This window comes from Petromyzon marinus, chromosome 41 (genome assembly GCF_048934315.1).
Source record: "Petromyzon marinus isolate PM22_M1 ecotype Great Lakes invasive population chromosome 41, UKy_Petmar_22M1.pri1.0, whole genome shotgun sequence".
Classification (NCBI taxonomy): domain Eukaryota; kingdom Metazoa; phylum Chordata; class Hyperoartia; order Petromyzontiformes; family Petromyzontidae; genus Petromyzon; species Petromyzon marinus.
Window position 1 is genome coordinate 3493311 of NC_133707.1, and position 26885 is coordinate 3520195.

General features: G+C 53.5%; 2 protein-coding genes across 3 annotated transcripts; both read left to right on the top strand.

Moving 5' to 3' along the window:
- The first annotated feature begins 2517 nt into the window (after positions 1–2517).
- Positions 2518–10402, top strand: TXNDC15 (thioredoxin domain containing 15). The gene is made up of 5 exons (XM_032969123.2): positions 2518–2757; positions 5495–5946; positions 6583–6746; positions 7145–7275; positions 7506–10402. Exons 1-5 carry the CDS (start codon positions 2520–2522, stop codon positions 7718–7720), a joined length of 1200 nt encoding a protein of 399 aa, XP_032825014.1. The 5' UTR covers positions 2518–2519; the 3' UTR covers positions 7721–10402.
- A 3276-nt stretch (positions 10403–13678) lies between these two features.
- PCBD2 (pterin-4 alpha-carbinolamine dehydratase 2) lies at positions 13679–18864 on the top strand. Of its 2 annotated transcripts, XM_032969298.2 has the most exons (4): positions 13684–13872; positions 16407–16559; positions 17834–17914; positions 18076–18864. In XM_032969298.2, the coding sequence occupies exons 1-4, from the start codon at positions 13804–13806 to the stop codon at positions 18325–18327; spliced, it is 555 nt and encodes a 184-aa protein (XP_032825189.1). In that variant the 5' UTR covers positions 13684–13803; the 3' UTR covers positions 18328–18864. The 2 variants fall into 2 exon arrangements, with proteins under 2 accessions (XP_075929360.1, XP_032825189.1); XM_076073245.1 differs by lacking the exon at positions 17834–17914 and having other exon boundaries at positions 13679–13872.
- Positions 18865–26885: the final 8021 nt, after the last annotated feature.

Here is a 26885-nt window from a genome sequence, read left to right on the forward strand (position 1 = left end):
CGTGTATGTACATACTGTCTTGGATGTGTTTGTATGTATGTATTAAACGTGTGTGTGTGTGGGGGGGGGGGGAAGCGATTGCGTAGTGGTTAGCGCTCTGCACTACGAACCTATCGACAGGTCCTGGGCCTCCCCATAGATCGACGAGGCTTCACGTGGTGTGGTGTGAGCATCAGCGTTTGGGGAGACAAAGGCGGCCGGGCATGTTGGCTGGCCAAATCGCCCCGTCTCCTCGTGCGCCGTGTTTGCAGCTAACCGCAGCTGTGGTTACCGTGGACGTGGTCGAGAGCTTAATAGGTGCTCGCTAAAAGCGCACTTGCTCCAATAGTCTCTTAGAGGCTAGATGGGGGGGGGGGGGGATATTTGTCTTATTGTATAAGTTTAGAAATCTGTAAGTGCCACAGTCGCCATCCTAGTCTCCTCCTCCTCCCCCACCCCCTCTGGAGGACACCGCTCTGCCCGGGATTAGGGGCTCAGCTCGCGAGCTCCGGGCAGAGCGGAGTCGGTCACCTTTGTTCTGTAGCCTCCAGACCCCGAGGGCAAATGAACGGGGAGTCTCCGAGACCCCTGGAGTCCCCTTGGGTGTCCGAATGGGTCACCCACGGGACGATGGGGCTGAGAGGCATGGTGAGGCCGCATCCCTCCCACTCTTCTATCGCGACTGCTACCACGATTACCGTTCCCGAGAACTTCACTCACGGATTCCTCTAACCGGTGTTGTGGATTGTTGGAGGAGTCCAGACTGACGATTTGGTTTGTCCTAATCCTCACAACTCCATTGACCTGGCACTGCTGGAGTTGGTCTTCAACTCGGCAGGGGGCGAGCTGAAACAATAAACGCGATTCAATTGGTTTGGCCGCGTCGGGTGGTCGAGGGTCTTAACCACGCAGATTTTGGTCAGAAAAATAAGCAAAAGCTTAATAATCGTAATATTGGCTGCTGTTTGTTGCTGGCTTATTGGCGTTTTGGGCCTTTAATAAACAATTAAAAGTTAGAGTTAGGGTGTGTGGGTTGGCGTTAGGCAGTGGAGGGGTTAGGGTTGGGAGCTGGTGGGGGGGGGGGTGGTCAGATCTAAGATCTGTTTACGTTATCCGCCCCTCCTTTTAACTACACAAACACAACGCAGCTCACTCGCATCAGCGCCAGGGTCGCCTCCTGTGCTCCGAGTGCCGGGACGCCAGCCAAATATTTATTTAGACTGGAGGAATCTGATGAGCTATAAAGCTCTTTTTCCACAGATGTCCAGTAGGGGCGGGTCAGAACGTGGAGGGTCAGCGGCGTCAATCGAGAGACATTCACTCATAGAGGCAGACGGTGGTCACCGCATCGCGCTCTTTCAGATGCACTTCTGCGGCCGTCTGGAACGCTCTTCCTTCCGATATTAGGAAGCCACTGGAGAAATGCACTTTTGAGTAATCTACATCGAAAACAAAATTTATTTTAAAATGTTTTTTTCTGTTTAGTTTATTGTCCTTCTCCCCCGCCTCTCCGATTAGCGCGGTTGGCAATGTACGGTGCCAAAGAAGTTCAGCAAAACATACATACTGCCAAGTAACGCACGAACGCGCCCGAGTGGATGTGCACCCAGGAGATGGGAGCCATGAATAGAAAAAAAGTAAGGAGCCGTCCATAAATGACGTCACGCGATTTTGGACGATTTTTGACCCCCCCCCCCTTCGCCACACGGCGTCATAAAAACTCAGACCCCCCCTCAAATATGACGTCACAAAGCTCTGCCCCCCCCCCACAAAAAAAACATGCTTCAAATCGCTTTAAACTATTGTCATTGTAGTGTGTATTTAATGTGACGCTGCGCTCTGATGTTGCAGGAGAAAACATTTATTAAAAAGTCTATTTAATTAAGTAGAACGTGTTGTCTGTATTTATTTAAAGTTGCGCATTTAGATGTGACGTCACATTTTTCCCTCCCCCCCCCATCTCGTCACATATCGTTACAAATGTTTGACCCCCCCCCCCCAAATAGGTGCGTGACGTCATTTATGGACGGCCCTTAACTGTGGCCCGCTCGGGGCTGGGACACGTGGCAAGATGCGATGATGACCGACTGACGAGATTAACCTTGCAAGGGGCGTGAAGCCAAAGGGGGGAAACGTTTCGCGTCCACTCGGGGAGACGGGAGCGATGAATCCAGCTAATGGTAGAGATTTGCTGGGTCAATTAATATATTTTTTTTCATACCGGAGGAAATCCGATGAGCTATAAAGCTTTTTTTCACAGATGGGATCGTATGAGACATGGCAGCGGCTTGGGGAAGCCTCCATCAAGCTGTGCATTGATCTTGACTGATAACGATTATGATTAAGATCATTATTTCCTTGACTAATTTCTGACAGGCGATCCATCGGCTTACCCCGAATTCCCCTTCTGTCTCTGGCTTCACGTGGTTTTCAATTTCGTAGCGCGCACACACGCGCGCGCCCCAAACCCCGCCCCCCCCCCGCACACCCCTCCCCCCGGCGTGGCCTCCCGACCAATCACAACACGCGCGGTGTGGCGCATGCGCTCTAGGAAATGCAATCACCTCCGCCACCAACCACAACTACCAACCAGCCAACCACCACCACCACCACGACCGCCACCACCAAACCCAACAACCAAAGGCCTCGTCCGCCTTCGCGCTCTGCCTCGTTACGCCATGCGTCGGTGCGAAGCGCGCGCCGCCGCCGTCGCCCTCCTCCTTTGCGCTGTGCTCCTCTCCCCGGGGCGCACGGCCGACCACGCCGCAGACTCCTCCCGTAAGCCGCGCGTGGGTTGCGTAGTCTCGCCCTGGCGCAGGTCCTGGCGCGGGCCCTGGCGCAGGCCCTGGCGCAGGCCCTTGCACAGGCCCTGGTGCAGGCCCTTGCACAGGCCCTGGCGCAGGCCCTGGCGCAGGCCCTGGCACAGGCCCTGGCACAGGCCCTGGCTAGGGGTGGGTGTAGCGGCGGCGTGGGGGTCACCGTCTCTCGGATAGAAGCTCCCCGCCGGGCACCCTGCGCCTGATGAGGCAGCGGCCTCTAGGCGACACCGGGGTTGGCCCCCTGACGCCGTGTGGCCTTCCCCCCCCCCCCCACCCTTGAACAGCAGCAATGACGACACTAATTATAGATACATAATAATAAAGGTTTATTTGTTGGTGTGGGGGTGGGTGTTAGATCGCGTAACTATGAATGCGTCGTTAATAATCATAGACGTGACACTGAAGCGAGGCGCGGCGCTTATCCAACGGCGCCAAGCCATTCAAGTGACCCCCCTCCCCGGCCTCTGGCCAACACCCTCGGCGGCCGTAGTGGGTTCAACCACCCTCGATGGGCCGGTCACTCCTGGTGCGGGACAAAGTGTGGGTGACACCCATCCCTCTCGCTCTCGCTTGGACGTCTGGCCAACGTGGAAGAGCAGACCAAGCTGAGCTATGGCGCGGGGCGGGGAGGGGGTCTGGAGCTCTCGCCGGCGTGCGAGTTGAGATCTGTTATGCGGGGGGTCGCGTCTGAAGCTTTGTCGCTGCTGCATTTGGGGGGGGGGGGGGGTTGTTTGACCTCTTTTGGGGGGGGGATGTTTGACCTCTGGGGGGGATGTTTGACCTCTTGAGGGGATGTTTGACCTCTTTGGGGGGGATGTTTGACCTCTTTGGGGGGGATGTTTGACCTCTTTGGGAGGGATGTTTGACCTCGGGGGGATGTTTGACCCCTTTGGGAGGGATGTTTGACCTCTGGGGGGGGATGTTTGACCTCTTTGGGGGGAATGTTTGACCTCTTTGGGGGGATGTTTGACCTCTTTGGGGGGGATGTTTGACCTCTGGGGGGGATGTTTGACCTCTGGGGGGATGTTTGACCTCTTCGGGGATGTTTGACCTCCTCGGGGGGATGTTTGACCTCTGAGGGGAATGTTTGACCTCTGGGGAGGATGTTAGACCTCTTGGGGAGGCTGTTTGACCTCTGGGGGGGATGTTTGACCTCTTTGGGGGAGGTGTTTGACCTCTTCGGGGGGATGTTTGACCTCTTTGGGGGGAATGTTTGACCTCTGGGGAGGATGTTTGACCTCTTTGGGGAGAATGTTTGACCTCTTTGGGGGGGTGTTTGACCTCTTTGGAGAGGATGTTTGACCTCTTTGGGGGGGATGTTTGACCTCTTTGGGGGAGGTGTTTGACCTCTTGGGGGGATGTTTGACCTCTTTGGGGAGGATGTTTGACCTCTTTGGGGGGGATATTTGACCTCTTTGGGGGGGTGTTTGACCTCTTAGGGGAGATGTTTGACCTCTGGGGGGGATGTTTGACCTCTGGGGGGATGTTTGACCTCTGGGGGGATGTTTGACCTCTGGGGGGGATGTTTGACCTCTGGGGGGGATGTTTGACCTCTTTGGGGGAGGTGTTTGACCTCTTCGGGGGGATGTTTGACCTCTTGGGGGGGATGTTTGACCTCTTTGGGGGGGGTGTTTGACCTCTTTGGGGGGATGTTTGACCTCTGGGGGGGATGTTTGACCTCTTGTCGCGATTGTTGTGTTCGCGAGGAAAAAAACCCGGGGCTCGCTTAATCATGGCTCGAGTTTAACGCCTAAAGTCCCCTCGACAAATCGTTCTGCCACCTACTTGCTAGCCTCATAATCGCTATCCATGGCCTGATAGCACGTCGGTGTCCACTGCACATTTCGTCATTTGTTTTCAAGCTATTTCCCCCGTCTTGTGCCACAATATTCCCGAGTAGTTGGCACGCCTTCAACCCATTCTCTTGTTCCGGTGATGCTCACGTGTGGCATGTGGCCGGTCCACTCGAAGCGCCGATCGGCGACTGTGCAAGTCCTGATTTAAAGCTTTCGTGACTGCAGTAATTCATATTCTTAGTTTTTTCGGTAAAGTCACGTTGAAGAGAAACAACAAAATAACAAAATATATATAAAACAATAAAAAATTCTCACGACGTTTCGACCAAAAATTCTCACGACGATGCATAAATTTATGCATAAAAAATAAATTTATGCATAAATTTATGCAAACCGACACACCTGATGATGACCGTTTGAGTTATGGTCGAAACGTCGTGAGAATTTTTTATTGTTTTATATATATTTTGTTATTTTGTTGTTTCTCTTCAACGTGACTTTACCGAAAAAACTAAGAATATGTGCAAGTCCTGTTCGCCGATCTTCGACCGAGATCGTTCGACGGTCCCTGTGGAGTTTCGCGGGTCGAGTCCCCATGGCCGCTCCTTGATTAAGGCTGCGGATGCGTTGACCACAAAATGCCACGCGGGCCGCCTGCTACACAGCGGACGTTACAGATCCTGTGACATTCGAAAAAGTGTCGCGGTCCAAATTTACGAGCAGGTTGCTCGGCTGGAAAAACGCACGTAGCGTTGGCCCCTACTACGAAACTTTGCAGCACCTGAAATATTGTGACCGCTATTCGGCTCCCTAGTAAGGGAAGGTTGCCCTCCCCTTGATGTGCGTGTGCACTACGACTGGCCTGTAGTTTAGCCCTATCGTTTTGTTCACCCGTTCTAGATGGTGGGGGGCTCGACGAGAATGGCGGTGGGGGGCCCGGTGGGGAGGCCCCCCCGGTCGACTTCATGAAGCCCGAGGAGGCCACGGTGGAGGAGCAGGGAGACTTCTCGGATCTCCTCGCCGCTGTCACACGGCTCCTCAGGCCACCTGACAGGCCGGCCGAGGAGGGAGCGGAGGCCGAGGTGGAGGTGGAAAATGACGAGGAGGTTGAGGAAGTGGAGGGTGTCGAGGTGGAGGAGGAGGAGGAAGAGGACGAGGAGGACGAGGAGGACGGGGGAGAGGACAGTCAGGTGCCGGGGCTGTCGATGGTGCCGGGCAACCCGGTGCAGGCGGAGGACGGCGGCGGCCGGGATAACGCCACGGAGGCTGCCGCGCGGCCCCCCAAGATCAACTGCACGGAGCGCGCGGATCCCGGCGAGGCCCTGGGGGTCTACATCCTCCAGCAGTCGCAGGTGAGCGGACTGATACCGGTGAAGTGTTGCGGGACCCCGCTTGGCAAGCACGGGGGAGCTACCAGAATGTGCATGGACGCATAGAGATACAGTGACCATCAACATGGCAATATTTTTGGTTTGTAACGCGTTCGGTATTCGCGTGAGGATCCACAGGCAAGCATGAAAGCAGGGGTGAGTCTGCATTACCAACAATTACCCAAGCTCTGTGGCCCTCGATATATTAAGATGTTTTCAACCAATTGGAGGGTTTATACACGTGGGAGGAAACCGGAGTACCCGGAGAAAACCCACACGTGCCAGGGGGCAACACTCCACCCTGTCAACATTTTCTCGACCTCCTCCCGGCGAGCCCAGGATATTGCACCTCGATAACCACAGGAAAGGACTTGTACAACATGGGTGCAGTGATCCCACAACCCTCGCTGCTGCCTCCAAAGTGCTGGCATCCATGTGCGTTAGTTGCCGGCACCCCCACCACCAGGCTCCGTGTGCGCGCATTGCCGGCACCACCACCACCACCACCATCGCCGGGCTCCGTGTGCGTGCGTAGCCACCACCACCACCAGGCTCCGTGTGCGTGCGTAGCCAGCACCACCACCACCGCCGCTCGTCTCTGCGTGCGTGCGTCTGCAGGATCTGCTCGAGGTGCTGAACGGCAGTGGCAGCGAGTGCGCCGTCGTCCTCTTCTTCGCGCCCTGGTGCCAGTTCTCGGCCGGGCTGGCGCCGCACTTCAACGCGCTGGCGCGAGCCTTCCCCTCCTTCCACTTCGTGGCGCTGGACGCCTCCCAGCACAGCAGGTGCCCCCCCCCCCCCACAAACCTGCCCCTCGCACTACCCCTCAAACCCCAAACCAACCCACGCACCCAAAACCAATCCACCCATGTAACACGTAGACCTCAAACCCACCCTTCCCTCACCGCCCCCAAAGCCCAAAACAATGTGAGAGTTAAAACTTGAAAATTAACTAAGATTTTTCACCCCCCCCACCCCCCGCCGTGATGCAATTGACTCAATTGCGGGTCGTGATTAATAATTGTTTTTCGTTTCCTCTCTCCCCATGTCTCCTCGTGTTTCTCCCTTCTCTTCTCTCCTCCTGTCTCCCCGTATATCCCCTTGTCTCTGGGTGTGTTGCTGTGTGTCTCCCGTGTCCCTGTGTCTCCCACTTGTCTCTCCGTGTCTCTGTGGCGTGTCCCAGCCTGGCAACGCGCTTCGGCACGGTGGCTGTGCCAAACATTCTGCTGTTCCAGGGAGCGAAGCCGGTGGCGCGGTTCAACCACACGGAGAGAACCTTGCCCGCGCTCTCCTCCTTCCTTCTCAACCACACAGGTCTCCACCCAGCGTTGCACTCATTAGCATCGCGCTGATCATCGCTATCATACGCCTCATCGTCGTTGCACTCATCGGCAACTGTATGCATAAATACATGTGCGTGATGTCCAGAGCGATTTGCTTGCATCGTCACCGATGGCTCAAGTGCGGTTTTTCCCAGCGTGCGGCGCGTGCGGTGCGCGCAGTTAAGACTTGGTGTCCCCGCGGCGGTCTGCTCGTGGCCGCAGGAGTGCCTGCGGACGAGCAAGTGGCGGTGACACCGCAGGACCTGGAGGGGCCCGTGCCAAGCGAGGTGGCGCGTGCCACGGACTGGCTGCTCGTCTTCTCGCTCGCCTTCATTGCCGCGTTCCTCGCGTACGGTGCCAGCCAGACCGGCGTGCTGCGCCGCGTCATGCCCGCCGCCTGGCACCACCAGCGCCAGCAGCACCAACACCAGGACTGAGCTGCTCGCCAGTCTCCGACGTGTGCGTATGGTGGTGGTGGGGGGGGGGGGGGTGTCCACCTAAGCACTACCCCAACACCTGCCCACCGCCACCCTGTGTGGCTACACTGTGGAGATATTTTTGTATAAAGCACAGCACGTTAGTGTGGTGGTTGCAGCGATGGTGGCGCGTCACCAGTGCGGCATGTTAACATCAGCACTGGAGAGACAATGGAGACCGAGCGTGGTGATGGCCAACACCACCCCCCTCCCTGGCACCCCCTGTGCACAGCGGCGGCCTTTACAGGTGCTCACAAGACCAGCACTTGCCCCCACGTCCTGTTCAAGGCTATACCGGGGGATTACAGCTTTTCTGGCATCGTGTGACGTGCTGGTGATGCACGTGCCAGTCCACCCCGTGAGATGCGGGCCCATCCTGGGACCGCATCGCCGTGGCGCAAGTATCGAGTGTGCAGGCGGTGCAATCACATCAGGGCCCAATGTTTCGGAAGGACCCGGGCACTGGGCAAAGAAGAGAGGTTTGTTGGGGGGGGGGAGGGGGGGGGCTGGCAGGAATTGGATGGGGTTTAGGGGGCCTCGTTTAAATCGTTGCACCAGGGCTCATTCCAACCTCACTATGCCGCTGCACCCAGTGGAAAGCTTTAACTACTCCACTTTGCCTAAGAGTGCACCTAGCTTGGCGCAAGTGCCATGGTTACGTTGTTTTGCCTGTGTGCGTGGAAAATGCGTCCGCCGTGGGAGGGACGTGACAACGTTGCAGGGTTGTCCGCGTGCGTGTAGGCACGCGGACAGTTGTACACGTGGTTTTGGACACAATCCAACCATGGTGAGTTTAGCCCACCATCCATCGGTGTCATCTCTTTATAATAATAACAATAAAACAATTTGGAAATGCGCACACATTTCTGGTTAATGCACCTGCAGTGTTAACCAAGGCGGCCGTTGGGCTCGAACCACGAACCTCTGCAACGAGCGGCAAAATTCAATCCTGCTAGGTCATCTGTCACCACGACGTCCGTCTTTGTCTTCCTCTTGCCCTTGTGCCCTTGATTCTCCCAAGGAGATAGTGTGGCAGTCGGGCTCTCCCTGTGAGCCTCTGGGTACATGTCCACCATAGCGAGAGCTTGTACTGGATGTGGTGTGCCGGGCATGGGAACATTTTCTGAATTTCCACCCCAGCTCGTACTCACTGGAATTAAACCCTGGCCGTCCTGTTCTTGTTTGACTTGATTCAAACGTAATTGTTTGCTAATATCCCATTATTACTTGTAACTCGCCATTAGCACACAGGTTTTCACAGCTGGTGTTACGATTCGTAACTGAGACATCTTTCACGTCTGATTGTGTTCTAAGCGTCACCCTAAAATGCGAGATCTCAAACGCTTGTGAGGTTAGTAATTTATTGAAAATGAGCGATGTACTGTACATATATTAAATGAACGGGCACTGTGGCTGTCCCCCAACGTCCTCTCACGCCCCCACCCCCACCACGCTCCCACCCCCACGACCCCGGTCCTCTCAGCCTGTGTCTCGCTTGGCATTTTATGAAAGATCGGACGACGTAACAACATTTCTAAGCAGACGATTCGCCTGCTTCTCGCGCCTGTTCCTCCACACAAGAGATCAAAGTTACTTTACACATCCCTGCAGCCACACGGAGGCAGATGTAGACATTCTAAATCCAGCCCTACATTTATAATGATTAAAAAAAAACATTCAATGTCTTTTCTCTGCTAAATATAAAACAATGCCAATTTTGGGTGGGCCAGGAGGGGCAAGGGATCCCTGCCCCCCACCCTACTTTGGATCTGTCACTGTCAGGGAGTGCATAATGTGGAGGTGAATCATCCAATCTCGTAATTTATATTCCGCACGACGACGCCAACGATGACTGTGTGATGTTGAGAATATTTCGTCCCCGGCACAGCTTCGAGGTGGAGACGATGTGTTTGTATTGGCAGAGTGGGGCTGAAAATGTCACGTGCCTGGTGTGTATGTTGTTGTTGTTGTTAATACCACAGGGATCTGCTGTACAATAAAGTTTTAGAATATGGTTTTGGGTTCATGGCGTCTTGGTGCGATGAGTTATTTGTTGGGCTGCGTTTAATGAGGATGATGGCACTGTCGGTCACTGCATTTCTACTAAGCTTGCCGTGATGTGACGATACTGTGATACGTCGTACGATACTCTGATACATCGTACGATACTCCGATACATTGTATGTTTCTGCAATACGCTGAATGGTGTAAGACCCACGATAATCGCATCTTCCGCTTTGCAAAATATCCCCCCCATGTTGCGGTTGTCGTTCATGTTCTCTTCACAATATATTCCCGACAATATGAATCGGCAAAAGAGATGAATTGCTTTGTAAAGCACTCTGGGAGTCATAATTGATTATTTGGAGGATTAAGCCACGCAATGATCTGGCCGAATGTCGTAAAACCTTCCACCGCCCGACATCCAAATGCATCAAATCGTCACGTGCCCAAAGCGTTTGAAAGCGTCCAATCGTCAATTCGGTTCACGACAGCGGCTTGAAGAAATCACCCCACGGCAAAACTCGGCAATGTTTTGGTCGACGTTTCTCTTGAAACGGCAGTAAAGCATCACCAGAACCTATGAAGTCGGACATCTTCCGGATTGATTGACGGGCGTGGAAAATAAATGTCGGCCGTCAATTTCGTATCTTGAATGCTTTGTGTGTCGCGGCCGATGGGCGCGGTCGCCGTGAGTGTCAGCAGATCGTCAAAGTCGCAGTGATTTTTAGATGACATGGAGGTAGGGTGGGGGGGGCGCAGGCTTATGTTGAGAGAACTGCAGGCGAAATAACAACTTTCCCGAGTGAATTTCTTTGTCCACGATATACGGAAAAGCAAGATGCAAAAATAAATGTCCCGTGCGATAACAAAGTTACGGGGAAACTGATATCGCGATGATTGTCGCATCGTGAACATTAATATTGTACCATTTTGTTAAATATCAGAATCAAAATATATATTGACACTGGAGGAATCCGATGAGCTGTTAAGCTCATTTTCACGTGTCCAGTAGGGGCAGGTCAGAACGTTACAACAACAAACAATAAAAAAAACACGGTAGGATATTTCGGCACCACGAGCTTTCTGTTAAGAAGTAAACGATCTTACTGGTAGGAAACGTAGTGGAAGCCCAACCGGGATTAATTCACAGGAGGCAGGGGATTAATTGTGGATGTCTGTCCACGTGGGAGAGGTGGGGCTGGGTCGAGAGGGGAGGGAAGGGAGGGGCTGGGTGGGGAGGGGCTGGGTGGGGAGGGTGGGGCTGGGTGGGAGGTGGGAGGGGTGGGGCTGGGTGGGGTGGGGCTGGGTGGGGAGGGGCTGGTCACCCCGTGGTGCCCCTATAAAATTCAACGTTTAACCTACTCACGCCGGCTTGTGCCCGCCCTCACAGTCGGGCATCTTTTCGGAATGCACCACGCCGCCGCTGACCCTGGCCGTTGACCGAGCAACCAACCCGACGTTCCTACCAGCTCCCTCCGCAGGAATGTGTTTGATTTGAATCAAATAGCTCAATGGGTGTACCGGGTTGTCCTCAAGTGTTTAAAAGTGAGGGTGTCAACTTCCTCAAGTGTTTAAAGGGTGTCAACTTCTTCAAGTGTTTAAAAGTAAGGATGTCAACTTCCTCAAGTGTTTAAAAGGGTGTCAACTTCCTCAAGTGTTTAAAAGTAAGGATGTCAACTTCCTCAAGTGTTTAAAAGTGAGGGTGTCAACTTCCTCAAGTGTTTAAAAGGGTGTCAACTTCCTCAAGTGTTTAAAAGTAAGGGTGTCAACTTCCTCAAGTGTTTAAAAGGGTGTCAACTTCCTCAAGTGTTTAAAAGTGAGGGTGTCAACTTCCTCAAGTGTTTAAAAGGGAGGGTGTCAACTTCCTCAAGTGTTTAAAAGTAAGGGTGTCAACTTCCTCAAGTGTTTAAAAGGGTGTCAACTTCCTCAAGTGTTTAAAAGTGAGGGTGTCAACTTCCTCAAGTGTTTAAAAGTAAGAGTGTCAACTTCCTCAAGTGTTTAAAAGTAAGAGTGTCAACTTCCTCAAGTGTTTAAAAGTAAGGGTGTCAACTTCCTCAAGTGTTTAAAAGGGTGTCAACTTCCTCAAGTGTTTAAAAGTGAGGGTGTCAACTTCCTCAAGTGTTTAAAAGTAAGAGTGTCAACTTCCTCAAGTGTTTAAAAGGGTGTCAACTTCCTCAAGTGTTTAAAAGGGTGTCAACTTCCTCAAGTGTTTAAAAGTGAGGGTGTCAACTTCCTCAAGTGTTTAAAAGTGAGGGTGTCAACTTCCTCAAGTGTTTAAAAGTAAGGGTGTCAACTTCCTCAAGTGTTTAAAAGGGTGTCAACTTCCTCAAGTGTTTAAAAGTGAGGGTGTCAACTTCCTCAAGTGTTTAAAAGTGAGGGTGTCAACTTCCTCAAGTGTTTAAAAGTAAGGGTGTCAACTTCCTCAAGTGTTTAAAAGTGAGGGTGTCAACTTCCTCAAGTGTTTGAAAGGGTGTCAACTTCCTCAAGTGTTTAAAAGTGAGGGTGTCAACTTCCTCAAGTGTTTAAAAGTGAGGGTGTCAACTTCCTCAAGTGTTGCCTGCAAGGGTCTGGAATTCCTTGACGGCGGTGATGGGCCCCGCTACGAGCTTCTCTCATTTCGGAGGGGGGCGTGCGAGACTTTCATTTAGGGGCCGTCCATAAATGACGTCACGCACCTAGGGGGTGGGGGGGGTCAGATTTTTGTGACGATGTGTGACGAGGGGGGGGCGGTGAGAAATGTGACGTCACATCAAAATGCGAAACTTTAAATAAATATAGAATTGTTAGAACAACACTAATTGTTATGACAACACTCCTACAATATCAGAGTGCAGCGCCACATTAAATACGCACTACAATGACAATAGTTTTATTTCCAAAATGGAAATATGGTTTGGGGGGGGGGCAGAGCTTTGTGACGTCATATTTGAGGGGGGGTTGACTTTTTGTGACGCTGAGTGACGAGAGGGGGGGGGGTCAAAAATCATCCAAAATCGCGTGACGTCATTTATGGACGGCCCCTGGCACAAAATATCCCTGGGTTTTGTCCCACGTTCAACCGCATCCACTGCGCAGACCGTGGCAGCAGATGCGGATAGCTGGTGATGCACAACTGGAACATGTAGAACACTGTAGTGGTGCCACGTCTGTGGTCAGAGCGTAACAGCGTCGCAATGTCACCACCGATTCACAAATACGAAGAGGGAGACATCAGCGACGACGATGATGCAGCTGACTCCGCTGCCTCTGACGTGGTTTGTCCGAGCTTGACCACCTATAAGTGAAGTTGTAAGTCGCTGCTCTGAATCTACATCAGTCGTATGAAAGATGATTTAAAAATATATATATCTGTCCGGAGTTTCTAGATTTTAAGTTTTCGTGACTTATATAAACCCTATTCTTGGTTCTTTCGGTAAAGTCACGTAGAAGGGAAACGATAAAATAATCAATAATCATTATTTTCGTCTCCCCCCTCCTCTTTTCCGAACATAGATGGACTCGTCCATCTCAAATCGCTCTCCGTGGTGCTAACGTTAAAAAAAACCCGCCACTTTTTTCAAATTTTCTTGCTGTGGGTTTTCACACCTGATGTTGATTGCTTGTGTTGCAGTCGAAACGTCGTGAGAATTTTATTGTTTTATATTTGTTATTATTTTATTGTTTCCCTTCTACATGGTGACTTTACCGAAAGAACCAAGAATATGAATCCCTGCAGTCACGAAAGCTTTAAATCAAAAATCATATAAACCCTCTTAACTCCGGCATCTCTCCCACTTAAGTAAATCAAATGTCTTGCTGTGGTTGTCACACCTGATGATGATTGCTTGTGTCGCTATCGAAACACCGCGATGTATTAATTAATTTATTATATTTGTATTTTCACCCACGAGTGTCTGTCCGGAGGTTTTTTTATCGTCGGTTTGAACGGGAGATTTCCCTCTGACCTGGCAACGCGTGACGCGCAAGTCTGAGCCAATCTCCATCCCTTCCCACACGTGTCGTGCCGTGGGTCCCCTTTGGTGACCCCTGCCCCCCACACCATGCGCTCCCTGCTCCGCCTCGCCTCCTACAGGGGTCCGGGTCCCCTCTGCAGAGCCCCCAGGACCATGGTGAGCGGGGATCTGGGGGATCGGGTACCCAGGTCCCCTTGATGGTAGGGGTGAGTGTGGTAGGGGTGAGCGTGTTTGGGGTGAGCGTGGTTGGGATGAGCGTGTTTGGGGTGAGTGGAGTAGGGGTGAGTGTGGTAGGGGTGAGTGTGGTAGGGGTGAGTGTGGTAGGGGTGAGTGTAGTTGGGGTGAGTGTAGTAGGGGTGAGTGTGGTAGGGGTGAGTGTAGTAGGGGTGAGTGTGGTTGGGGTGAGTGTAGTAGTGGTGAGTGTGGTAGGGGTGAGTGTGGTAGGGGTGAGTGTGGTAGGGGTGAGTGTAGTAGGGGTGAGTGTGGTAGGGGTGAGTGTGGTAGGGGTGAGTGTGGTTGGGGTGAGTGTGGTAGGGGTGAGTGTGGTAGGGGTAAGTGTGGTTGGGGTGAGTGTGGTAGGGGTGAGTGTGGTAGGGGTGAGTGTGGTTAGAGTGAGCGTGGTTGGGGTGAGTGTGGTAGGGGTGAGTGTAGTAGGGGTGAGTGTGGTAGGGGTTAGTGTGGTAGGGGTGAGTGTGGTAGGGGTGAGTGTGGTAGGGGTGAGTGTGGTAGGGGTGAGTGTGGTAGGGGTGAGTGTGGTAGTGGTGAGTGGTTGGGGTGAGTGTGGTAGGGGTGAGTGTGGTGGGGGTGAGTGTAGTAGGGGTGAGTGTGGTTGGGGTGAGTGTGGTAGGGGTGAGTGTGGTAGTGGTGAGCGTGGTTGGGGTGAGTGTGGTGGGGGTGAGTGTGGTAGGGGTGAGCGTGGTAGGGGTGAGTGGTTGGGGTGAGTGTGGTAGGGGTGAGCGTGGTAGGGGTGAGTGTGGTAGGGGTGAGTGTGGTAGGGGTGAGTGTGGTAGGGGTGAGCGTGGTAGGGGTGAGTGGTTGGGGTGAGTGTGGTAGCGGTGAGTGTACTAGGGGTGAGTGGTTGGGGTGAGTGTGGTAGCGGTGAGTGTGGTAGCGGTGAGTGTGGTAGGGGTGAGTGTCGTAGGGGTGAGTGTGGTAGTGGTGAGTGTGGTAGGGGTGAGTGTGGTAGGGGTGAGTGTAGTAGGGGTGAGTGTGGTAGGGGTGAGTGTGGTAGGGGTGAGTGTGGTGGGGGTGAGTGTAGTAGGGGTGAGTGTGGTTGGGGTGAGTGTGGTAGGGGTGAGTGTGGTAGTGGTGAGTGTGGTAGGGGTGAGTGTGGTAGGGGTGAGTGTAGTAGGGGTGAGTGTGGTAGGGGTGAGTGTGGTAGGGGTGAGTGTGGTGGGGGTGAGTGTAGTGGTGAGTGTGGTAGGGGTGAGTGTGGTAGGGGTGAGTGTAGTAGGAGTGTAGTAGGGGTGAGTGTAGTAGGGGTGAGTGTGGTGGGGGTGAGTGTAGTAGGGGTGAGTGTGGTTGGGGTGAGTGTGGTTGGGGTGAGTGTGGTAGTGGTGAGTGTGGTAGGGGTGAGTGTGGTAGGGGTGAGTGTAGTAGGGGTGAGTGTAGTAGGGGTGAGTGTGGTAGGGTGAGTGTGGTAGGGGTGAGTTTCGTAGGGGTGAGTGTGGTAGGGGTGAGTGTGGTAGGGGTGAGTGTGGTAGTGGTGAGTGTGGTAGGGGTGAGTTTGGTAGGGGTGAGTGTAGTAGGGGTGAGTGTGGTAGGGGTGAGTGTAGTAGGGGTGAGTGTAGTAGGGGTGAGTGTGGTAGGGGTGAGAGTGGTAGGGGTGAGTGTGGTAGGGGTGAGTGTAGTAGGAGTGTAGTAGGGGTGAGTGTGGTTGGGGTGAGTGTGGTAGGGGTGAGTGTGGTGGGGGTGAGTGTGGTAGGGGTGAGTGTGGTAGGGGTGAGTGTAGTAGGGGTGAGTGTAGTAGGGGTGAGTGTGGTTGGGGTGAGTGTGGTAGGGGTGAGTGTGGTGGGGGTGAGTGTGGTGGGGGTGAGTGTAGTAGGGGTGAGTGTGGTAGGGGTGAGCGTGGTAGGGGTGAGTGTGGTTGGGGTGAGTGTCGTATTTGTGAGTGTGGTATTTGTGAGTGTAGTAGGGGTAAGTGTGGTTAGGGCTAGTGTGGTTAGGGCTAGTGTGGTTACGTGTTGTGTCGAGCTGAATTTCACGGTGTGATGATGCACTGCTGGATGAAGACCTGTGCCTCCACCCATCTCAGTCATGGGGGGGGCGGGGGGGGGGGTTACAGTATTTGACCATACTTCACCAAGCCCGGTCAGTGAAAGTCGGGGGTGTGGTGGTGGCGGCCATGGGCTATCGTGGTCGAGTGAGCAGCGTTGACCGCGCATTTGAGTGGTTGCCAGCTGGGCCCCGCATCCCCGTTGGGCCTCCCAGACACCCCCCAGAGGGAGTGGAACGAGGGCAGCAGCCTTGGCACGCGGCCCACTCCGTCCCCGTGGGACAAATCACGACGAAGGGCCACGGACGAGGTGACCACCGAACATCGACCAATCGTCGATCTCTCCCGCTCTCCGGAGCAGCGGACACACGCCACGACCCGTGATGCTCTGAACCTCGAACCTCCCAGACGAGGTGCGGTGGGCCCGGCCCTGACCTCCCTCGGTGTCCCCCCCCCCCCCCCACTCTCTGTCCAGACCTCGGCACCGCGGCCCCCGGCAGGCCGGCCCGGCCTCCTTGGGCCCGTGGAGCGAGAGGAGAGGCTGGCCGAGCTCGGCGAGGCCGGCTGGACGATGGCCGAGGGACGGGACGCGCTCACCAAGAGGTTCACCTTCGCCAGCTTCAACCAGGTAGGGGCTCATAAACTATTTATTTTATTGACCGGGTAAGGCCCCGCTGAGCTGTTAGAGCTCATTTTTTAGAAGCAACCTGGCTGTCACAAATGATAGCTGAACCAAGTGGCTCGTCATCACGTGGAAATGTAGAGCAGCAAACACTCTGGACGCGTGATGATGTTGATTCTCAATGCGGAGGGGGAAACCGGAAGGACCCGGAGAAAAATCCACGCGACCACGGGGAGAGAGAGAGACAAACGCAGGCTTCAAATATACAGCAGCAGGCGTCAGGGTCGGGATTGAACCCACGACCTCCTGTATACCAGGCGAGGTAGTTAACATCTCACCACCGTAGCGCCCAGTGAGGAAGCCATGCACGGCTACAGAGCGCAGCACTGCCCATCTCCTTCCCACTCTTTACTCCATCCCCCACCGTGTGTGTGTGCGGGATGCTCACAACAACGAGTGGAACACTGGGCAGTTAAAATGCAGCAAGGTGGTGCATCTGCTAGTCATCTTGCTCAGTCAACCCACGACACTTGGGTCTGTCCCGTGACCTCCTGCACCTAGCCTGGCACAGCAGTCAACCCTTGGCACCTGGGTCTGTCCCGTGACCTCCTGCACCTAGCCTGGCACAGCAGTCAACCCAAGACACCTGGGTCTGTCCCGTGACCTCCTGCACCTAGCCTGGCACAGCAGTCAACCCAAGACACCTGGGTCTGTCCCGTGACCTCCTGCACCTAGCCTGACACAGCAGTCTACCCATGGCACCTGGGTCTGTCCCGTGACCTCCTGCACCTAGCCTGGCACAGCAGTCAACCCAAGACACCTGGGTCTGTCCGTGAGCTGTCAGCAGGGTGCCTTCCGCACTTCACTTGACAGCCTAAAAGTGCACCTAGCCTGGCACAAGCGCTGTTGTGATGTCACCACCACTTAGCGGCGAACGGAGTCTGTTGTTTCCTTGTGGGTGTGAGTGCGTGCGTGAGGAGTGGTAGTGCGGTGGTCAGCGCGCGTCGCTGCTAACCCGGCGACCCGAGTTCGAGATCCGCTCGCGGTCAACACCAGTGACGCGTATCGAGACTCGTCCTGTGCCTCGCCTAGGTCAACGCAGCCTTAAATTAGTACCCGGTGCTGATGAGCGCAAACATCAGCGTTGGGTCGACAAAGGGTTTCGAGCGTGGAGCTGTCCACAAACACCCCCCTCGTGAGCCGTGGCGTTTCTTTGTTGTTGCTCAACGGCACTTGACCTCTTGAGGCTACCTGGGGGATCTTTGTCTTTGTGCGAGCAGGCGTTTGGGTTCATGACGCGCGTCGCGATGCAGGCCGAGAAGATAAATCACCACCCAGAGTGGAGCAATATCTACAATAAGGTGAGGGACCACAGACACTCACCCCGCTCACCACCATCCCTCACCTCCTCACCACGATCCCTCACCTCCTCACCACGATCCATCAACCCCCTCTCACCACCACCACCCCTCACCCCCTCTCACCACTTGCCCTCACCCCCCCGTGATCCCCGCTCCCCTAGGTGAGCGTGACCCTGACGTCGCACGACTGCGGTGGGGTCACGGAGCGCGACGTGCGGCTCGCTCGCTTCATGGACAGAGCGGCCTCCACCACCACCTCCGCCACCACCACCACCGCCACCACCGCCGCCACCACCGCCACCACCGCCACCACCGCCTCCGCCACCTCCGTCACCACCGCCTCCACCACCACCGCCACCACCACCACCGCCGCGGCGGCGGCGACGAAGACAAAGACGACGCCGGCGACGTGAAGAGGGGGCGGCACACGAACTCCGTGTGTCCACAAAGACAACGATCGTGATGCAGATGATGGTGGTGACAGTGACGACGACGATAAGCATGATGCCTGTGATATAATGATGATGTTAACAACGATGATGATGATGACTGCAGTGATGGTGATGACAGTGACGATGATGACGAAGATGATAAGGATGATGTCTATGATAAGGATGTCTACAACGATGATGACGACGACGACCACCACGATATGACAACGATGAATCGTATGTTTTATGATGGCGATGATGACGACTGATGATGGCGATGCAAGCGATGGAACCCCCATGGGTGAGCTGTGCCTCCGGTGAACACCAATGACAGCGGAGGTGATGGTGGCGATAATAGCGATGCCAATGATGATGTCGAAGGTGATGATGGTAACGAAGATGATGACATGTCAGTGGTTGGTTGATGGTGACAGCCATGATGATGGTGATTTGACCGGACGCTACAGACGTTTCCACGATATTTTCCTTCTTCACAATAAATTGAGATGCTTGCTTTCGTCGGCGACTCCCTCGTCACTCCACTGCTGGATGGACGCCTCCTCACAGCCACCTCTTTGGTCACGGCGGCTTTTTGACCATGCTTCGCCGCGCTGGGCAGTGATGGTTTTTTTGGTGACGCGGGAGGCCCGCTGACCGGTTCAGATGCCGCTCGCCCTCGGTTTCACAGAACGCTCGTGGCCTGTTAAAAACATTCTTTTGTTGGAAAACCGGTAACCGCATGCGTGGTAAAAACCGGTTCAAAACCAGTTTTGGCGCACTTATAAAGAGAACGTCTCTCGCCAGACGCAATCGCCAACTGTTCCCCCCCTTTTTATTTGAAGCGTGGCACGAGGGCGAATGAACGTCGCCTTGACTGAGGCCGCCGTGCCGTCTCTACACTCGACCCCAGCCATCGATCGTCGCACTCGTTACACCCCCAGTGGGATAATCGCTCGCCGCTTCCTGGACCGGTTCGTGAAATTGGGTAGCCCGGTTCAAGACTACCCCCCCCACATCTCGGCAGAACATTGCCATGCGGAGTTACGAGCCGGCTGAACGTTAAACAAATAAGTAATAATTTTTAAAACCACGCTTTAATGAAATGTACCGTACTAGTAACGGTAGAACTCCACGACTCTAGGAAGTGGGCCCCGAAGCTTGCCACAACGTAAGGGGACCCGTGGTGATTTACAGCCAACGTGAGTTGAGCGTGAGCAATTAGACCCAAGCCGAAACATAACATAAAAAAAGAATGTTTAAAAATATAGATATTTATTTTTAATGATAGAAAATAGTATTGTCATCAGTATGACATACGTATACCAAGTTTGCAGTCGATACCACATTGGGAAGTGTGTTAAAATTGAGTTACAAGATTTGCGGATACAACAACAGAGTGAGTTAATAAAAAGCTAAAATTGAATTACAAGATTTGCGGATACAACAACAACAGAGTGAGTTAATAAAAAGCGTGTAATAAAAAGAGTGACGAATTACATAATCGGAAGGATGTTACCGTCTCGAGTAAAGGGGAAGATCTCGACGTTTCAGTAGATGGACATTTTGCAGGAATATTTCTGAATCAATATTTGGACACGCGTTAAAATTTTTTATTTTTGGGTACACGTTGAGTAATCGTTTTTTTTTTGGGGTGCACCTTGTAAATTGCCCCCCACCCCCCACCCCCCACCCTCACCTCCCATGTTGGTGTCGTCTCGTGCTCGCTTGGTGGCGCCACAGCGCCGTGGTGGCAAGGACATCGGAAGTGGAATCCCAATATTTGTCTTTTTTCACGTCCATCCGTCGACGTCGCTCCACAGCATCCTCCAACTCCATCGCGCAGAAGCTCGGCACGCGGAGGTGGTGGCGATGATGATGATGGTGGTGCTGGTAGTTGGTGGTGGTAGTTGACGGTTGGGTATCGTGGTGACTGTGGTGATGGGAGGAATACCCAAGAAGCTTCTAGAGGGGCCTCAACGGGCGCGGCACGGGCTGAAGAAGAGACGGAGTGATGTGGTTACAGGGGGGATGTGGAGCTGAGTGGATTTGCCGGTGACTGGTACCAGCGGTGTCAAGATCGGCCTCTGTGGAGGAGGCTCGTGAAGGACGCCGCTGGGCAGTTGGAGGCAGTCGCCCTCCCAACAACAGCGGAGGAGCGACGCTCACAACAGCGAGCGGAGGCGTCTGGTGGATAAAACTCAGCCAGGTGGGGCAGTGGGATAGCACAGGTGGTGCATCTGCCAGTCATCTCAGTCAACCCACAGCACCTGGGTCTGTCCCGTGAGCTGCTGCGCGGGGGATTTCGACCAATCACGTGGCCTCAATGTGCACCTAGCTTGGCACATGCTGTAGAGATGTCACCGCTATTTTGTGGCGAATGGTGGCAGTTGGTGGTGGAGGTTGTGGTTGAGGAAAGGGGAAAGAAGGAATTTTGGCCCAAACACCTGGAGCTGCTGTTCCGCGCAGAGAGAACAGGTGAAACCCCCCCCTCCACCCATCCCCTCTACCCCCCTCTACCCCCCTCTCCCTCTACCCCCCTCCCCTTCTACCCCCCTCCCCCTCTACCCCCTCCCCCTCTACCCCCCCTCTACTCCCCCTCTACCCCCCTCCCCCTCTACCCCCCCTCTACCCCCTGCCCCTCCCCATCCAACCCCCTCCACCCCTTTCCACCCTCTTCCACCCCTTCCACCCCCCTCCATCCCCCTCCATCCCCCCTTCCACCCCCTCCACGCCTCCCCTCCATCGCTGACCCCTCCCACCTCCGTCCCCCTGTACCCCTCCCGCCCCGACCTCTTCTCTCCCCCCCTCCCTCTAATCGAGTACCAAGTCCACAGGGAGGGAGACGCGGGGTGTCCCAGCGCGTCTCCCTGCGCGTCTCCCTGCGCGTCTCTCCGTGTCTCCCCTGGTCTCTATGCATCCTCCCCCGCGTCTCCCTGCAGTCAGCCCGCGTCTCCATGCATCTCCACGTGTGTCTTCCCCCCGGGTCGCTCGCGTGACATTATCCACACGCACACATACTCACAAAAAACACAATTGCATATTCACGTGAATAAACACAAAGCCACGCAAATAAACACGCAACTATGTGCGCACACTACGCATACAATACACACCACTACACGAACGCAACGTGCCCCCCGTATAGCTTTCAGCAGACGATTGTGGCAAGTGCTGTTAGCGAGTAGCAGCACCTATGTAGGCCGGCACTGTGGTACACAAGGGGGTGGGTGGCCAGCACCGCGCCCGGCCGCCTTTGTCTCCCCAGTGGCGATGTTTGCTACACCCCGCACTCGTTTGAGGCTGAGTCGACGTAGGGGAGGCCCAGGACCGGTTCAATGGCGGAGCCAGGGTTTTCAGGTAGGGGGTACAACCCCTCCAGCAATGGAAAATGATAGAGGAGTTGTTAGTAAGTAAGGAGTTGTTAGTAAGTAAGGAGTTGTTAGTAAATAAGGAGTTATTAGTAAGTAAGGAGTTGTTAGTAAGTAAGGAGTTGTTAGTAAGTAAGGAGTTGTTAGTAAGGAGTTGTTAGTAAGTAAGGAGTTGTTAGTAAGTAAGGAGTTGTTAGTAAGTAAGGAGTTGTTAGTGAGTAAGGAGTTGTTAGTGAGTAAGGAGTTGTTAGTAAGTAAGGAGTTGTTAGTGAGTAAAGAGTTGTTAGTAAGGAGTTGTTAGTAAGTAAGGAGTTGTTAGTAAGTAAGGAGTTGTTAGTAAGAAAGGAGTTGTTAGTAAGTAAGGAGTTGCTAGTGAGTAAGGAGTTGTTAGTAAGTAAGGAGTTGTTAGTAAGGAGTTGTTAGTAAGTAAGGAGTTGTTAGTAAGTAAGGAGTTGTTAGTGAGTAAAGAGTTGTTAGTAAGTAAGGAGTTGTTAGTAAGTAAGGAGTTGTTAGTGAGTAAGGAGTTGTTAGTAAGTAAGGAGTTGTTAGTAAGGAGTTGTTGGTAAGTAAGGAGTTGTTAGTGAGTAAGGAGTTGTTAGTAAGTAAGGAGTTGTTAGTAAGGAGTTGTTAGTAAGTAAGGAGTTGTTAGTAAGTAAGGAGTTGTTAGTAATTAAGGAGTTAGTATGTAAGGAGTTGCTAGTGAGTAAGGAGTTATTAGTAAATAAGGAGTTAGTGAGTAAGTAAGGAGTTGCTAGTGAGTAAGGAGTTGTTAGTAAGGAGTTGTTAGTAAGTAAGGAGTTGTTAGTAAGTAAGGAGTTGCTAGTGAGTAAGGAGTTAGTAAGTAAGGAGTTGTTAGTAAGTAAGGAGTTGTTAGTAAGTAAGGAGTTGTTAGTAAGTAAAGAGCTGTTAGTAAGTAAAGACTTGTCCCTTGCTTTTTACTCGACGCGTGTGCGGCGATTACGCAGCCATCGATCGAGGGTCGAGTTCGAACCGCGTTGTGTGATCGGCATCACGCTCGCTGAAGGTGTCGATGCCTTCAGGGAAGTCGTGTACTGTAGACGCAACTGTGCACAATTCTGTGAGTCACTTATAACCGCTTTGCCGTTACTTATTGCCAATTATGGACTCAGACTATTGTTCTATCATCTCATAGAGTCACTGGCACGTAATAATAATTATATGCTACACAGTGGCAGTGGGGGTCGCAAAATGCCGATTTATTACTAATAAACAATGATCCGATCGAAATTAGGGATTTCGATCGGATCATTGCGGGGGGCACGTGCCCCCCCCCCCCTCCACTGGCGGACCGGTCTTGGGGCTATGCGGGGGAGCTTCGTCTCTGTCTGGTATACTTTAATCTTCCGTACGACGGAGCACGTTGTTGTATTGTACGTCTGTGCTCCCGCGCCTGTGCTCGCAAGTACGAATCTGCACTGAGCACCGTGGTGAAGTATGGTCGAGGAATCCCCACGACCTCCGCCACGACCCACAGAGAACGCCGATACAGCAGTGGATTGACAAGAGGGATATACAGTACTCGTGTGCGTGTGTACACGTAAGCACGCGCGTGCGTCTAATAAAGATAACAGACAATACGTTTATTTTGTGATAATGCTTTGTGATTGTGGCAGGGGGTTGTCTGTTACTCAATAGCCACTATTCGGTAACTATTCGCGTAGCCTATTTAGAAACGGGGTCATCAGAGAAATGCGACGTTCATCAGGGCCACCCAGAGGTGTGTCCAACTCTCATTGCCCACTCGATCCCTCTCTCGCCTCTCTGTTCACGTGCCGTGAAGAAGGGTCGTTGCTCGAAACGTCGCCTATTGTTATTTTTTCTCCTTCCGAGGCCATAAACGGCGTTGTTGACGAGCGTGTTGATTTTGTGTTGTTATCATAACAACTATTACAGCCGGTGATCCTGAACTCATGTAAATTCTAATGACGGTCTACAATGGCAAGGCAGATTCAACGTGGCACCGATAGGTACTTCTTCACAGCGTGGTGCCGCGCTCACCACTACCGTAACCGCGCAAACCAGAGACGTACGAATACAAGATTCCCCCGCGAGATTATCTGGGCAAGTGCTGTTAGCGAGCACCTATGAAGGCCGGAACATCACACGAATTGGGGGTGGTGGTGTGAGTGTTGGGGCGGTGTGTGGGGAGCGGCGGTGTAGCGGTTAGCGCGCTGCGCTACGAACACGGCAACCCGCTCACGGCCAACACCAGTGACGATTATGTGAATCGGTCCTGGGCCTCCCCTAAGTCGACTCGGCCTCAAATGAGTACCTGGTCGCTGCGTGTGTACAAAATAATCATCGCCACTGGGGAGACAAAGGCGGCCGGGCGTGGTGTTCATAGGTGCTCGCTCCACAGCCCCAAAAAGTCTGTCACAGGCTACACGGTGGGGGGGGGGTGTTTGTCGTCGCTGGCGTGACCAGCACCCCGCTCGGCCGTCTTTGTCTCTCCAGCGCCGATGTTTAGCGCGCACGCAGTCACACAAGCCCCGACGAAGCCTTCCGCGGACACGGGGGAATTGAAATATATCGCGTGTCGGTCATTCTCCAGGGCTCGTCCCAATCTTTACCATCGCACAGACGATGAGACTCTTAATCCCATACCCCCCCCAACCCACTCCACCCCACCGAATTTCATCTCCCGCCCCCCCCCCCTAAAAGAGCCTGAAATAACATTGCGGGGAGGAGGGGGGGGGGCAAGCCGTATCGCGTTACCACCCTTCCCAGCGATGGCAATAACGCGGTTAAACAATTATCGCTAAGCAGGCGACCCCCATCGCGCATCGATTAGGGTGGGAATTAAAGGCGGTCTGGGGGTGGGTCGGGGGAATTTAGCGAGCCGTGGGGGAGCATCACAGCCCCCCCCCCCCCCCCCCCATCGTGAGAGGGAAATAATAAACAGAATTGGGAGCTAATTGGGAACAGAGAGCGCGCGGGGGGAGAGAGAAAGAGGGAGAGAGAGAGAGTTAATTAGAGTCAGCCGAGACGCGCAAACACACAAGGCAGACGGAGATAAAGACCCCCCCCGCCCCGTGTAGCCTTTAACAGACTGTTGGGGCAAGTGCTGTTCGCGAACACTCACGGCATGCGACGCGATGGTGGTATGGTGGTGTGGTCAACAACTCCACTTGGCCGCCTTTGTCTCTCCCAGTGCTGATGCTTACACAGAGCACGAGCTACTTACTCATTTAAGCTTACCGAGTGGAGACACGGGACTCACCCACCCCACCCTGTTGTGTTGGCCGTGAGCGGGAATCGAACTCGGGTTGTCGGTCGTGTAGCGCTTAACCACTACGCTATAAATAACATTCAAATACACATACACACAGTACACACACAAGCACGTGCACATAGATACACACATCAACACGTGTCAACAAATGTACAACGACAAAGATCCCCCGTGTAGCCTGAACAGACTGTAGGGGCAAGTGCTGCTAGCGAGCAGCACCTATGAAGGTGCTGGAACGACACACGAAGGGATGGGCAGACAGTACCACGCCCGGCCGCCTTTGTCTCCCCAGTGGCGATGCTCACACATCGCATCAGGTTCAGATAATCGTCACTTGGTGTTGGCCGTGAGCGAGAATCGAACCCGGGTCGCCAGGTTCGTAGCGCAGCGCGCTAACCGCCAGCCCACCGCTCCCCACATCAAATATACAAAGACAAAGATCTCCCGTTTAGCCTTAACATACTGTTGGGGCAAGTGGTGTTAGCGAGCACCTATTTAAGGACGGAACGGCGCACAAGGGGGGCGGGGGGGGGGGCTGTGATAGGCACCGCGCTCGGCCGCCTTTGTCTCCCCAGTGTTGGGTGGTTTTCACACCGCAGCAGCTGCGCGGTGCTCATTCAAGGCCGAGCCGACTTAGCGGAGGCGCGGTCACCGGTTCAGATGACCCATACTGCTGCTGCTGCCGCTTGGCTTTGATCGGGAATTGAACTCAGGTGGCCGGGTTCGTAGTGCAGTGGCGCCACCCGCGAACAGCACTTAGCCCCGACAGCCCGTGCGAGCTACACGGTCACCTTTGTCTCTTTGTGCTGGGAGGGGGTGAAGCAGCGATTGATGAACGCACCGCGCTACGAGGCCGGCGAACCCGAGTTCGATTACCCGCTCACGACCAACATCAGTGGCGAATGCCCGAACCGGTCCTTGGGACTTCATCGAGTTCGAGTCGCTCTTTAAACCGTCTGCAGTATCTGGCCGATGTGTTGGGATAACATAGGCGGGTCTCGTGCGACGTTATCGACCTTCATTGGTGTTCGCTGACGGCACGTTCCCCAACACTCTGTGTAGCCGACACGGGGGATATTTTTGCATCTGTGTGCTCCAGTAAGTGTTTTTTTTAAATCAGCAAACGTAAGCCTCTCACTCGCGGTTGTGAAGGTTGTTGTTGTGGTTGTTGTTGTTGTTCGTGGTTGTTGCGGTGGTTGTTGTTGCTGTTGTGGACAATATTATGGCTGTTGGTACCGGTCCTGGGCCTCCCATAGGTAGACTCAGCATAAAGTGAGTACCTGGTGTGACGTGTAAACATCACCACTGGGGAGACAAAGGCGGCCGGGCGTGGTGTTGGCCACCCACTCCCTCTTGTGATGTGCCGGCCTTCATAGGCGCTCGCTGACAGCACTTGCCCCAACAGTCTGTGAAGGCTATACGGGGGATCTTTGTCTTTGGTAGGTGATCGGGGTAACGTTTTTGTTGACGTTGCTATGATTCTTACTGCGGTTGTATTATGTTGATGATGTGTTTTGTCCATATGGGTTGTTTGTTTTTGTGATGAGTGTTCTGTATATTTAATGTTTGCTGAGCATGTGATTGTATTTGTGGTTGCGATTGTTGCTGTTGTGGTTGTTGTGGGGCGGTTATTGTGGTGGTTGGTGTTGTGTGGTTGGTTATTGTGGTTGTGTGGTGGTTGTGTGGTGGTTGTTGTGGTTGTTGTGTGGTGGTTATTGTGGTTTTTGTGTGGTGGTTAGTGTGTGGTTGTTATTGTTGTGTGGTGGTTATTGTGGTTGTTGTGTAGTGGTTGGTTATTGTGTGGTGGTTATTTTGGTTGCTGTGTGGTGGTTATTGTGATTGTGTGGTGGTTATTGTGGTTGTTGTGTAGTGGTTGGTTATTGTGTGGTGGTTATTTTGGTTGCTGTGTGGTGGTTATT

Bases quoted from the DNA above. Each gene is read 5' to 3' on its own strand.
- TXNDC15 (XM_032969123.2), top strand. From the start codon at position 2,520: ATGCGCTCTAGGAAATGCAATCACCTCCGCCACCAACCACAACTACCA. The intron at 5,947-6,582 runs GTGAGCGGACTG...GTGCGTCTGCAG, and splicing joins ACATCCTCCAGCAGTCGCAG to GATCTGCTCGAGGTGCTGAA. The intron at 6,747-7,144 runs GTGCCCCCCCCC...GGCGTGTCCCAG, and splicing joins GACGCCTCCCAGCACAGCAG to CCTGGCAACGCGCTTCGGCA.
- PCBD2 (XM_032969298.2), top strand. From the start codon at position 13,804: ATGCGCTCCCTGCTCCGCCTCGCCTCCTACAGGGGTCCGGGTCCCCTC. The intron at 13,873-16,406 runs GTGAGCGGGGAT...CTCTCTGTCCAG, and splicing joins GCAGAGCCCCCAGGACCATG to ACCTCGGCACCGCGGCCCCC. The intron at 17,915-18,075 runs GTGAGGGACCAC...CCGCTCCCCTAG, and splicing joins GGAGCAATATCTACAATAAG to GTGAGCGTGACCCTGACGTC.